We start from the raw sequence: 13,456 nt of genomic DNA, 5'->3' as shown, positions 1-13,456 counted from the left end.
TTGATTCGACTTTCGATATATCGGGTTAATGTGATTATTGGATATCGAATTTCAAAGGCAAAATATAAAAAATAAAAATTCCCCTTGCATGATCAAGTTGGCTAAATGAAAACTGCTTATTTAAAAACTGAAATTTCCAATCTGATGCTCACTTACCATTGGTTTAACAGCCCATGGAATCGCTTCTAACAATCACTGCATGAATCAAGGTTTCTCTGATACATTGTTTTCATGGTGTTGAACATCATCTTCCATGGCAGTAGTATCATGGTCCTTAATTTGCTTGCAACTAATTTCTTCCTGCTCCGCAACCTTCTTGGCAGCTTCTTCCTCGGATTCCTCAAGGGCGTGAATCAAGCTCCAAAGGCATTTCTCTGCATTATCTAATGGAGATTTCAGCATCAGGCTCTCGGCGACATCCGCCGGAGTGATATTGACCTCTTTCATCAACCCGTCAATGGCATCGAACAACGGATGAGTGTCCAATTTCAGATAATTCTTAGCAAGCACTTTGAATCCCTCGAAACCACAATAAGAAAGCTCGATGTGTTTGTCCATCCTTCCCCTCCTTATCAATGCCGGATCAAGTTTCTCGACGTAATTCGTGGTGAAGACAATCAGCCTCTCGCCACCGCAAGCCGACCAAAGCCCGTCGATGAAATTCAATAGCCCCGAAAGTGTCACTCTGCTACCACCACCACCATTGTTGCTCTCTTCCTTTACTTCCCTCCTCTCTTTCTCCGTCTTCTCTTTATCTTCATCCACCATAGCTTTCCCGGCCTTTTTCTTCCTTTGACCTGTGAGATCAAGCGAACAATCTATGTCTTCAATCACTATAATCGACTTACTCGTCGTCTCGATCAAAAGCTTCCTCAACTCGGTGTTATCTTTAACGGCAGTGAGTTCAAGGTCATAAACATCATAGTTCAACAAATTCGCCATTGCAGCTATCATAGTCGATTTCCCCGTCCCTGGTGGACCGAACAGAAGATACCCTCTTTTCCATGCTTTCCCGATCCGAGAATAAAACTCTCTGCTCTGACTAAACGTCACGAGATCTTCGATGATCTCCTTCTTCTTGCTCGGTTCCAATGCCATTGTCTCGAATGTCGCCGGGTGCTCGAACACGATGTGGCTCCACATGGTCTGCTTGTAGCTCAGCCATTTATAACCAGGACTGTTGGTGTAAAGCTTCCTCTGCCGGTTCCGAACCCTGATCTCTTTCCCTTCCTTTACCACATGCTCCAAATAATCACCGGTGATCATTTCCCGGTAACGTTTATGGAAAGTCAGCCGGTAATACCTTTTCTCCTGCTCCGGGTAATACCCCATCGGCCGGCTCGGCGACACCGTTTTGCTCGCCACCCACCATATTTTAGCGCCGCGGAACTCGTCGGTCACCTTCTCGTACTCATCCATGCTTAGGACCAGATTTGTGCTGTCTTTCCCCATCTCCGCCTTCAACCTTTTGGCCGTCTTCGAAGAGTTGGCGCTGAGATAAGCCTCCACGGCGACGTAGGCCTCGCTGCGTTTGAGGCGATCGCCGGTGAATTCGTGGATGGAGATCTTGATGTAAGGGGAGAAATAGCCCATGATTGCGTGCGCGTATTTCTCGAAGTAACGGCGTAGCTCGTAAGGGCAGTATTGACGAAATACTGCCCATATGAACATGAAGCTGGCCAAGGTTGAACCCATTTTCGTCCACATCTCAGCCCTTGTTGAAGGCACCATCTCCATTAATAAGTTTTATTGCAAAATACTTCCTTTTGATTTGCAGATTGTCTTATTTTTCTTCTGTCACTATCCTTTCTGCAAAGGCTGGTGCGTCTTAAGGTTTCTGCAAGGACTTGTAATACGGAGTGTATAAATAAATGAGTAAAGTACACAAGGAGTCGCTAAATTATGCTTAAATAATTTTTTTGACTATTAAACTATTAGAATAATCATTTTTTTGAAAGATTAAAATAATAATTGAATTTTATTAAATCAGAACAAAATAATCATTAAATTTTATCTAACTATTATAAAATGTTTACTAAATTTATCAATTTTTTTATATTTATTATACATTGTAGCAATCATTTTGTAACAATTTGAAATTTTAATGATTCCTTTATAACTTTAATTTTTTTATTAATATGGATAAATATAAGATAATATATATTTAAAAATAACTCTCATCTAGGGACGATAATTTAAAGTGAAAGCTATGGGTTTCGACTCGAACTAATCTAATAGGGTCATTTTTTTTTAAAATGAGTTCGGGTTGGGTTAGATTTTTTAAGGATTGAGGTCGGGTCGGGTTCGGATGGAGGGTGAAAAACTCCTACCCAAACCGACCCGAGGATAATAATGTAATTTTGTTAAAAAATATTATTTTTTTAATTAAATCCTTATTTTATATCAGACCGGGTCAACCAAAAGTCCGACACTAACTCGACCCGATGCCATCCCTACTCTCAGTCATTTAACATCAAATGCTCAAAGCCTCGGCATCCGTGGTGCTCGAACCCGAAACCTCAAGGAATAACAACAATTTTGTTTGGCTAATGATCAATATAATTATAAACATGTTGGGTTAATTTTCGTCACACATCCGCAAACTATGATTTAGATTCTTAAATGGTCTTTGAATTTTAAAAATTCTCATCCGATCCTTAAAATACCATCATCATGTGAATCAAGTTTTTTCTTCAGCCTAATTGTCAATTTGAGCATTTAAAGTGTTTAAAAATATGTGAGCTAGAACGAACCAAACGACCTCGGTAGCAAAGGAACTGTTGTTATTCCTTGAGGTCCCGAATTTGAGCACCATAAGTGTAAGGGGAATGAACGTTCAATATTAAATAATTGATATCGAACAGATACTACTTTATACTTACCCAAATTAATCAAAAAAATGTGAACTAAATTGTGGAAAATGTGTACCTATTACATGGATAATTTAGATATTGAACTTAAATTTAATGTGGTTCAATTAAAATATTTAAACTTAGGTTATAGGTTGGGGATATGTAATGGAATTAACCCTAAACATGTTTTAAGTGAAAATACATAAGGTTAGTGGGGAATACGGATAGTGATTAAAAACAGACAAAATTTGGGGCTTAGCTGAGTAGTCCACAACACAAAGTGACCTATGAAAATGCAGGTGTCAGGGCTTTTGAACAATCACTATCACCCAATTTGGACCGCCTTTACTAATAATATAAACTCTCATTAATCTATGGTACTATTCATTATAATTGTGTGATTTGATTGTAATAATTGATATATTAAACAATTTTTTTATAATATTTAACATGGAACCTTTAATAATAAAATAATTTTTTTATAATATTTAGTTAATTGAGTGATTTGTTTACAATGGAACGATCTTTTTAATTGAATTTATTTTAATTTTTAATATCATAATTCGAAAACTTAAAAAATTAAATAAAGATTTAATATAACATTTTTATTAAAACAAAACCGTTTGAAGGCCATTGTGCATGTTTAGGATTTGATCACGGGTAGAGGTAAGAGTTCGATCGAGTCGAGTTAAGTTAAAAAAATTTGAGTTATTCAAATTGACGAGTCATATTTTATAATTCGGAGTTGACTTGAAATTTTTTCCAAGTTGAGTCAAATTTTTGAGTTTGTGTTCAAATTTAATTATCAATACTTATAATATTATGATATTATTTAATTTCAATTTAAATAGTTTTTTATGATCATATACTACACACACATATATATATATAACAATACATTCCTGTTGTTTTTTTTATAAAAAAAATACAATACATGTATACAATACTTATAATTTTATGATATTATTTGATTTCAAACTTAAAAATTCATCTACTAATTACTAAAAATTTCAAGTTATTCGAGTTGCATTTTACAACTCGATTTGAATTTGAAATTTTTTCGAGTAAAGTCGAGTTTATGAAATTACAACTCGAAGTCATTTCGAGTCGAGTTTTTAGCCGAGGCTGGATTTGGTTTGATAGCAAAATATGAAGGGCATTGTAAACTTAAACCCGTCCTTATTTATGCACTAATTGAGAAGTGGACAACGAAGACACACACATTCTATCTTCCGTGTGGGCAGTGCACTATTACACTACAAGATATTTCCATGCATTTGGGGCTTTCAGTAGAGGGATATGTTATTTCTGGTAGATGGTGAATGGAATTCGTTGTGCCAGGAGTATCTTGAAGGTGTCCCGGATGATTTCAACGGTGTTCGAATATCGTTATCATGGATGCGAATAAATTTTGGAAAGTTGAGTGAAAATTAATTTGAGGATAAGTTCAAAGCATTTGCTAAGGCATGCATATTACATATCTTAGGAGGGATCTTGATGCCCGACAAATCTCGCAACCAAGTTCATTGTATGTGGTTGCGTCACCTCATTGATTTTCAAGTTACTGGCACATTCAATTGGGGCTCCGCAATTTTGGCATTTTTATATAGAGAAATGTGTCGAGCAACGAATTATAAAAAAATGCTATTGGCGGATGTCTTATTTTTCTCTAATTATGAGTGTGGTATCACTTACCCTTTTTATGCCCGGTCGTGAAGAATTCGTTTATCTTCCCGTTACTGTTGAGGTAATTTCAATACTGAGTTCGTATATAAATAATGTTTTTACATTTAATAGGTGGTCGACTATAAGAAAAAATCATCATGATATACCGGAAGAATTTGAAGAAATTTTGCTAGTCATTGATCAAAAGGCTGCTACAGAGGTACATATTGAAATTTTAATATTTACTTTTAATTTTCGTTGTATAATTAGAATATTATTTTGATAAGAAATAAATATATGTTTTAGTTCCAATGAGCTCATTATTCTACTAAAAAATGAGGTTTTGCATCACACCTCACTTGAGTGGCACATTAGATGTATGGATGATGATTGTATCTCTGATATGTTATGTTATTGTCGATGTGGCATCCGATTGAGTGCTATGATAATTTGGCTACGTACAATATATTCTTGAAGCACCTAAGAATCTCGACAATGTTCATAGCATCGATAGACGGGGCAAAATTGATGTAAACTGGTTGACGAAGCACATCAAGTGGATAATGATCTGAGAGGATCGATGTCGACACATTCCCCATAGCGAGCCGATTTATGTGGATTATTATTTGGTTATAGCTAACTATTATTTGTGGTTTAACATGAACAGGAAATCGTTCATATTTTTCAATGAAACACGAGACGGGAGCATTCATCAACGTTAAAAAAAGCGTTTAGCGTCACAACATCATCGACCCTCAACTCATTGACGAAGAGTGGGCGTTTCCAGTTCATCCTCAGTTGTAGCACCAGAACTATCACAACAGTCACTGTCAATACCGATTTACATTCACAGCCTGCCACAATACATGGATACATCGTCGGTTCAGATGCCATCGCTGTAACACCACAAACATCGGGCTAGTGACTAAAGTGTAAGATTTTAAAAATTTGTGATTTATTTTTGATAAATTTAAAAGTTCAAAGATTTAATTGGAATTTATTTGTGTAGGATTGATTAACAAATATTAAAAGATGGAAGGGAATAATGGTCTTTAGGCAAGAAATGAATTTAAAATTCATTATTAAGGTATTTTAAAGCACGTGTAGAATAAAGAACTCTAGAATTCTCTTTCTTCATATTTTTTTCCTCCTTTCCACCTTGAGCTTCATAGCTAAGGTAAAGAATCTTTAAGTGATGTTATTTCTTAAAAAATTATTGGTTTTGATTCTTGGTGTGCTAGGGAACCTTGAGAAAGCTTAAAGAGAAGTATAAATTAATATATTGATAAGTTATTGGTAATTGAGTAAAGGGGTTTTTTAAGAGAATTGATGAAAAAGGGTTAGTAGATGGATTTTAAAGATAAATTTGTCGTTTCATCAGTTAGATTAAGAATTTTAAGGTGTTAGAAAGGATTACGAACAATGTTGAATAATTCAGATAGTTTTTAGTTTCAAGTGTTTTAGTAGGATTTTGAATGGTTAGAAATGTTAGAGTGATATAAGTTGGTTTTGATAAGTGTAGTTGAGTTTAAAAGTATGAAAAAAAAGATAAACAAAATGGGGAATTTAAGTGAGTTTTGCTATATTTTTGAGTTGAAATGAGTGATTTCTGGGCAAGGGTATCGGTACTGGATGAACAGTACAGATACTTCAAGGCAAAAATCGATTAAATTGTATGAATCAATATAACAATATTGATACCGAATAAATAGCATCAATACTGAGGGTATTGATACTAATGGACAAGTATTGGTACCATTTTTTAAAGCAAATTCCAGAATGTGGTTTGGGTATCGATACTAAAGGATGGTATTGATAATATAGTGAGAAAGTATCGGTATTGGGCATAGAGTACTGATACTATTCAACTTGAAATTATGAATTAGGCATTTTTGTTAGTTTAAGTTATTGATGATTGAATTATAGTAATACAGATTTCGATAGTCATCTCGATCGTATTATTGTGTAGATATTGAGCGAAGGCAAGTTTCAGACGATTAGACGTTATAGGATATCAATCAAAAGTGATAAGGATTTTGCTAGGACTAAGTGAGGCAAATGTGAGTGCATTCTTACTTACTTTGCATAAAATTTGAGGACAACTTGCGATGAGTCAACCTCAAATATTTTTGAATAAAATGGTTTGTATTATGTTATGAATATATATATTTTATGTGAAAGACTATAATTATATGAACTATGTGAACATGTCCTATGAGAATAAATGATAAGTTGAGTAAATGATATGAATAATTTTTTTATGTAAATAAATAATAAATTCAGGTAATGCTACGAGAAATAATATGAGTATATGTTATATGTGAACATGTGATAAGTAAAACGTTCTATGTGAATAATTGATAAAACGAATAGATGTTATGGGTATATGCTCTACATGAATAAACAATAAACTTGGATAAAGTTTTGTGAAACTTGATATAATTTGAACAATGAATAAAAATATTAAAATGTTAATGAAGTGTTTATTGGTTTGATACGAAGTGTTCCAAGGAAATGTATAGCAAGTGTCAAATACATATAATTAATCAATAAGTAAGATTATATTTATAAGTTATAAATAGTGTGATGTTTTAACTGTTAATAATTCTTTTCGAAATATATGTATAATTGTTTTATTATTTTACTATACTCATTATTGTCTCACTAAGTCATAGACTTAGCGTGTGATTGTTTTCACACGTATGTCCAAAGAGATTCAAGGAGTAAGCCGAGTAAGTAAGGGAATGACTACATATTTCTGAAGATTATCATATCATAGATATTTTGAATTGTATGTGCTTTGCTATTTGAAATGATGTTGGCATGTACTAATAAGGTTTTAAATTGTAGATGTTCTGATATGTTTTGTAAATATGTTTTCATTTTTTATAAAAGTAAAGTTTTTGTCACACTATCAAAGATTCAAAGAGTTGAAAAGTAAACGTGACACCTCATATTCGTATCCGGGTTAGGTACATATAGGCCGATGGTGTTAAAAACAAAGCCGTTTTAGATGCCATCGCATCCTGTTCAGATGCCACCATCGCATGGTTAGGTATAGTCTCTGTAGGATTTTATGACACCTCATGGTGGATATTATATTGTCATATAGATTTAGCATGGGCTTCACATGTTGCTTATTTGGCAGGTGGTGCTCCACTACAGACTCAAACACCTCCGGATCAGTACAGACTGCATACATCGATGTCGATGTTTTCACAGTTTTAATAGTTCTTTATAAATGGTGGGATAGTTAGTCATACACCTCCAGGGTCTTTATTATATAGAGGTGCTAAATCGTCATCCGTCCCTCATCAACAAAATATAGTTGTTGTCGTTGATGATGATAAGAGTGAGGAGGAAAAATAACTTGTACGAAGAAACCCTTATCGAAATAGACAGTCACCGCTATGTGGAATACATTCAAGACGCAGACATCGATAGACTTGTTTAGTTTATAATGTTTTTATTTATTTTTCTTTGCGACGTTTGTATTTAATGTTTGTATTTAATTTTTTTAATTTTTTAATTATTTAGTTTGTAATGTTTTTATTTAATTTTCTTTGTTTCTTAATGTTTTTATTATTTTATTATTTCAATTGTAATGTTTGTATTATTTAAATTTTTTAGGTTTATTTTAATGGTTTAGGGGTTAGATAAAAAGCAAAATCATGATCATGAGAAATAAACCTTAAATCAAAAATAAAGAATTTTAAGCATTAAATTGCAAAAATATGCATATATATGAAAATAACATTTATTAAAAGCAAACGAAAATGAAATAACACAAACTGAGATTTTAGAAAATACAATACATGAGTGATATTCAACGGTTACGTGATGATAAAAGATATATAATTTTTTTTCTATTGTGGCCTATGTTTCTACAATGTCCACATCTTTTGTTTTCTTTTGTCGTCTCTCGAATATCCATATCACAATGAATTTGATTTGATTTTGGATGACATGTCTCCCTTAAAAAGGATGGATCTGGTATAATCGTAAGCCAATTTTGAATCTCGTCTAGGTCTTTCTCATTACCTATGGGGAAAATCAAATTCATACCTTAAATAATTTTGAAAGTTGGTATACGGGATACACAAAACGTTTATAGTCTTAAGGGAATATGAGCAAGTCGCTATGAAATGGGAGCATGGATACTTCAGAGCTTAAAGAAACCCATAGTCACATCAAATTTCTTGTAGATTAACTTTGATCCCTTGAAGAGGCCGTGACATTTTTATGGCACAAAATAATTTATGGTTCGAGAAAAGCTTGTTACCACCATTCCATTTGATACAACAATTTATGTATGTAGACCTACTACTAATCTTGGATGATAAACATGGTCATTTTGCATCCAAGTTAAATCTTGTCCCCTGAGCTTGGCAAAAGTACTCCCAAACTAAATACGTCATTTTAACCAAAATAGTTATTGATAAATGACGTGCCCCCTTTAAGGTCAAATTGATACTCTCAGCCTAGTTAATTGTCATATGTCCATATCGGTATCCACAATCGTATACATTTATCCATATTTCTTTATTGAAGGAGTTGATGTAATTGTATCCTTGCTCGTTTTTTCCTCACAACTCTTGAAACGTGGATTCAAATCTTTGAGGTAATAGTTCATACCCTAAATGTCATATGTAGTATTTACTGTTAAGTTGCAATAAAAATGAAAATGATTGAGAAATGAAATTAGGAATCGTGACATACCAATACGCACAAGTAATCGGCGTTCATCATTTTTCTTAAATTTTCCATGATAGTTTGCAACAATATGTCAGATACAATACTGATGTTAAACATGGGGTGGTTACCATATTGGATCCAAAGAGTGCATTGTTGCTTTTATCCTAGCTTCGCAGTCTAAAATGATGCATATATTTCCCTCATGACAACATGTAAGCGTAAGTTTTTTAGGGAAAAAACCCAAGAATTTGTATATTCTCCTTTTACAAGGGTATAAGCAATTGGAAGAGTATTGCGATTACCATCTTGGATATCTGCCAATAGTAAACCTTGTTTGTATATTTCATACAAGACTGCCCTATCAATTTGGACTACGGGCTTGCAGTATTTCACAACATTAATACAATGTGGGTAAGTCCATAAATGCCTGTAGAATTGACATTGATCGCAAAACACTCAATTATTGTGGTATACATTGCAAGTTTCAAAGTCAACTATTGTCCCAGGATTCAGTCTGCGTACTACGTTAAACCGACTTGGTAGTTCATTGTAAGATGAATCACTTTCGTGTGTAGTTTTTTAATGACATTCTGCTTTGTCTTCCATGCTTTCCTGTAAGAGACGATGTACTCATATTGAAATTGTATAGCTGAAATCAATATTGCAATAGCTAACTATGGCATGATGGATTGGCAAATAATATCGGAGTCCAAGTTGAAATGATGATAGTTGATCCCTAGTACATTATGTATGATGATTGTTGTATACTGTTAGTTCTCATATGTTATTTTTCCTATTCTTTTTTTATACAGAATCATCTAGTTGCATTCGTTATCACATTGGATACAGTAACATATACTTTTTTGGTGGTAGATCGGTCGACTCTAGAGTGAACAAAATTATGAATCTTGTAATTCTTAATTACAATCATTGCTTTATCTTTGGATGTAAAACTCTATTTCGATATATAACTCACCATCATTTACTGATGAGTTAAGTCTGTAGTCACTAACATTAGGCACATAAAAAATTATGGCATATACATTGCATCATAATCATCTTCATACATGTGTGCTGGAGGTTCGGTTGTACCATATTTGTGGGAAATTCATCTACATCATCATCGAAGTTAATGTTGAATTACGGTGATTCATGCTCAATGAATAGTCCAGTCCCAGCATCGTTCGCATCTGGCTCACGAAGAGGTTCTTCTGGTGGAGATGAGGGTTCTCTATGATACCGATATTTAGGTCGAACAAGCTAGTAGTTGAATGTATTCCCCTTGAACTTGAAGGCATCGTGTCATACGGGTCATGAACTGAGTGTTGTGTTGAAGGCTTCTCCATATTGAGGTCGAAGAAGCTCACATTTGAATGCATCCCCTTGGAACTTGAAGGCATCATGTCAAATGGGTATTAAACAGATTGTTTTGTCAAAGGCATCTCCATATTCAGGTCAAAAAAATTGGCAGATGAATTCCTTCCCTTAAACTTGTAAGAGATGTTACCATACAGATGTTCGTGGAGCGACCTCGGTAGAGATCGTAATTAGTTGATTATGAATGTTTCCCCATTTAACTTGATGAAATGGTACTATGATGTAGATTTGCATTAACGGGGTAAAATCATTACACATTACTTGGGTTGGGCTGCCAACCTGATCAGCTTGTTGAGCCAGCCCTTAGTGTGAGCATAATGACATACCAGAACTGCACACTTGAACAAATGTGGCATACATATGTGTAGCAACATCTGAATTTGATTTTGAGCACCAACCATCATAGCAATATCGTAATCGTTGGAGAGATAGAACGTATATAAGTTTATGGAAATAGTTCAGTCGGAAATCTGTATTAAAGTGAGGACAATCTTCTAGTACTTCCAACATGAACCTTCCTTGAAATTTTTGTGATTAGCTCCTCAAGAGTGATGTTTCTCTTGAAGGATAAGGTGATATAATGATTTGATACGAAAACAACGCCAGTTTCATCTTCCTGAATTTCTCAATCATAATAAACAATAGCTTAAATACCCCTTATTTTACAGCTGCAAAAAGTAATAAAAATAATTAGTACAATAAAATTTGGTAAAATAATTAAATATTAATGAATATAATATAATAAATAAATAGTTTTACCTTCTAAAACTATAACAAAATATACTTAACTGATAGAATAAAAATGTAAAAGTAATTTTGGTGTGGTTTGATATTTGGATTTGGGGGTATTTATATGGGAACGGTGGTTGGCTGGGATTTAAGCCTGGTAAGTGGGATAATAATGGAATGCACGCCCTCTGCAACGCGCCTTCCACCGTGTAAGAATTTCCCACGAAGGTGCGTTTCATGCAACACGCCTTATTATCACTTGTTAGAAATTGTGCTAGATCAGTAAAATTTTAAAAAATGGTGCATGGATGTAATATTTTTATTAGGATGATTTTTCGGTTAAAATTCCTAAAAATGTGCTTCATTTTTATTAGGGTAAACTATGCCGATAGTCCTTTTTGTTATCGATTTGACCGACTTTGATCACCGAAAAAATTAAGAGGAAATACCTTACATATTGGTTCATTCTATTTAAGTCCTTATGGTATTAATTTTTTAACCCTCTTTATTTTAAATCACTTTTGTTGAAGCATAAGGGATTAAAATAGAACTGAACGATAATGTTAGAGATTAAAATCGAACTGATCAATAACGTTAGGAACTTAAATCAGACGGACCGACGGTGTTAATAACCATTTTATCTTATTCGATGACTAGAGTCGGTCGGCATAGTTTACTCTTTTTATTAAAAAGCCAAAACAGTGGCGTGACCACTCCCTCGACTGTCTCGGTATCCACCAAGGGACAAACAAATAAAAGGGTAAATACGAGCCCTTTCGTGTATTGGAAACCCGTTTTGATCATCTTTCCATATTATTACACGACAATGCTTGTCCATCATTTCATTTGAAGTGTATCAGCTCATTGGGCCCCAAGTAGACGAAACCCTCGTTTTCTTCATGCTCTTTTCCTCGTTTTTGATTGCTGATGAAATTTGACGTCATTACACATAGGGAGCAGTCGAAAAACTTTTGGCATAATACCAAAAATAACTCCAATCGTGTACCAAAATGGTCATTTTGCCCTCATTCTATTTTTTGAAGCATTTTGGCCTCTTATGTTTTACTTTGAGGCAAAAGCTCACTCTGTAGATAAAGTCATCAATTAACACGATTAATGCTATAAAATAAGAGTCTTTTTAACCTAAAATGAAATGTTTATGGCTAAAATACAAAAAAAAAAAATAAGGGACAAAGTGATTATCCTGTCAAATTTTATGGGCCTTTTTAACCTAAAACAAAACGTTGGTGTCAAAATGCTCCAAAAATAGTATAGGAGGCAAAAGGATAATTTTTGTAAAATTGAGGGCTAATTTTGATATTATGCCTAAACTTTTTCGGATTTTGATGCATCAATATTCATACTAGCATCCTTGTTAATTTCTTAACAATTGGTGATTAAAATAAGAAAAAAAATATTAACATTAGTGTAACTTCTGCTAAAAATAAGTTTGATGACCAAAATAAGAAAGAAGTAATATATTGGTGATTAATGATGTAATTTATTCTTTAATCTAATTGACAACCATGATAACATATAGAAGACTTGTCGATAAAGAAGTCGGAAATAGAAAAATCAAAATAGGTCAACACCATCGTTAACCTTTTTAACGATTGGGGATCAAAATAAGAAAAAAAATGTTAATAGCGTATTTGTAAAGAAAACAGTTTGACGACTAAAATAGAAAGTAAGTAATATGTTGGTGACTAATGGTGTAATTTACCCTCTGATCTAATAGAGAGCCATAATAATAGATTAGGGATGGCAATGGGTCGGGTCGGGTTTTTGGGCCACCCGATCTGACCCTAGAAGAAAGGGTCCTCCACCCGTGATCCGATCCGACAAAATTAAGGTTTCACCCGACCCGATCCGACCTAAATATATGATTTAGAAATCAGACCCGAAATAATAAAAAAAATATTTTTATTCAATAAAAACAGTGACTTAATTGAAAAAAATTATATATAGAGGGGTATTATTGTAATTATCCCTTAATATATATGGTAAAATTATATATATATATTTTCGGGTCAGGTCGAATTTCTTCCACCTTAAACCCGATCCGAACCCGATTTTTTTAAAAATTCGACCCGACCGGGTCAGATTAGAATCCGTCGGGTTCGGGTTGAATTGCCATC

At 33.8% G+C, this 13,456-nt stretch overlaps 1 protein-coding gene across 1 annotated transcript; it reads right to left on the bottom strand.

Annotated features, from left to right (window-relative positions):
• Window positions 1-97: 97 nt before the first annotated feature.
• Window positions 98-1,845, bottom strand: LOC120200190 (AAA-ATPase ASD, mitochondrial-like). Its single transcript, XM_039201088.1, has one exon. It carries the CDS (start codon window positions 1,735-1,737, stop codon window positions 205-207), a length of 1,533 nt encoding a protein of 510 aa, XP_039057019.1. The 5' UTR covers window positions 1,738-1,845; the 3' UTR covers window positions 98-204.
• Window positions 1,846-13,456: the final 11,611 nt, after the last annotated feature.

The sequence above is a fragment of the Hibiscus syriacus genome, unplaced genomic scaffold, assembly GCF_006381635.1.
Source record: "Hibiscus syriacus cultivar Baekdansim isolate YM2019G1 unplaced genomic scaffold, ASM638163v2 tig00005929_pilon, whole genome shotgun sequence".
NCBI classification, from domain to species: Eukaryota; Viridiplantae; Streptophyta; class Magnoliopsida; order Malvales; family Malvaceae; genus Hibiscus; species Hibiscus syriacus.
The sequence above is the reverse complement of the archived record's forward strand: the minus strand, read 5'-3'. Positions and strand labels throughout refer to the sequence as shown.

Coding starts and splice junctions, on each gene's coding strand:
- LOC120200190 (XM_039201088.1), bottom strand. CDS start 1,737: ATGGAGATGGTGCCTTCAACAAGGGCTGAGATGTGGACGAAAATGGGT.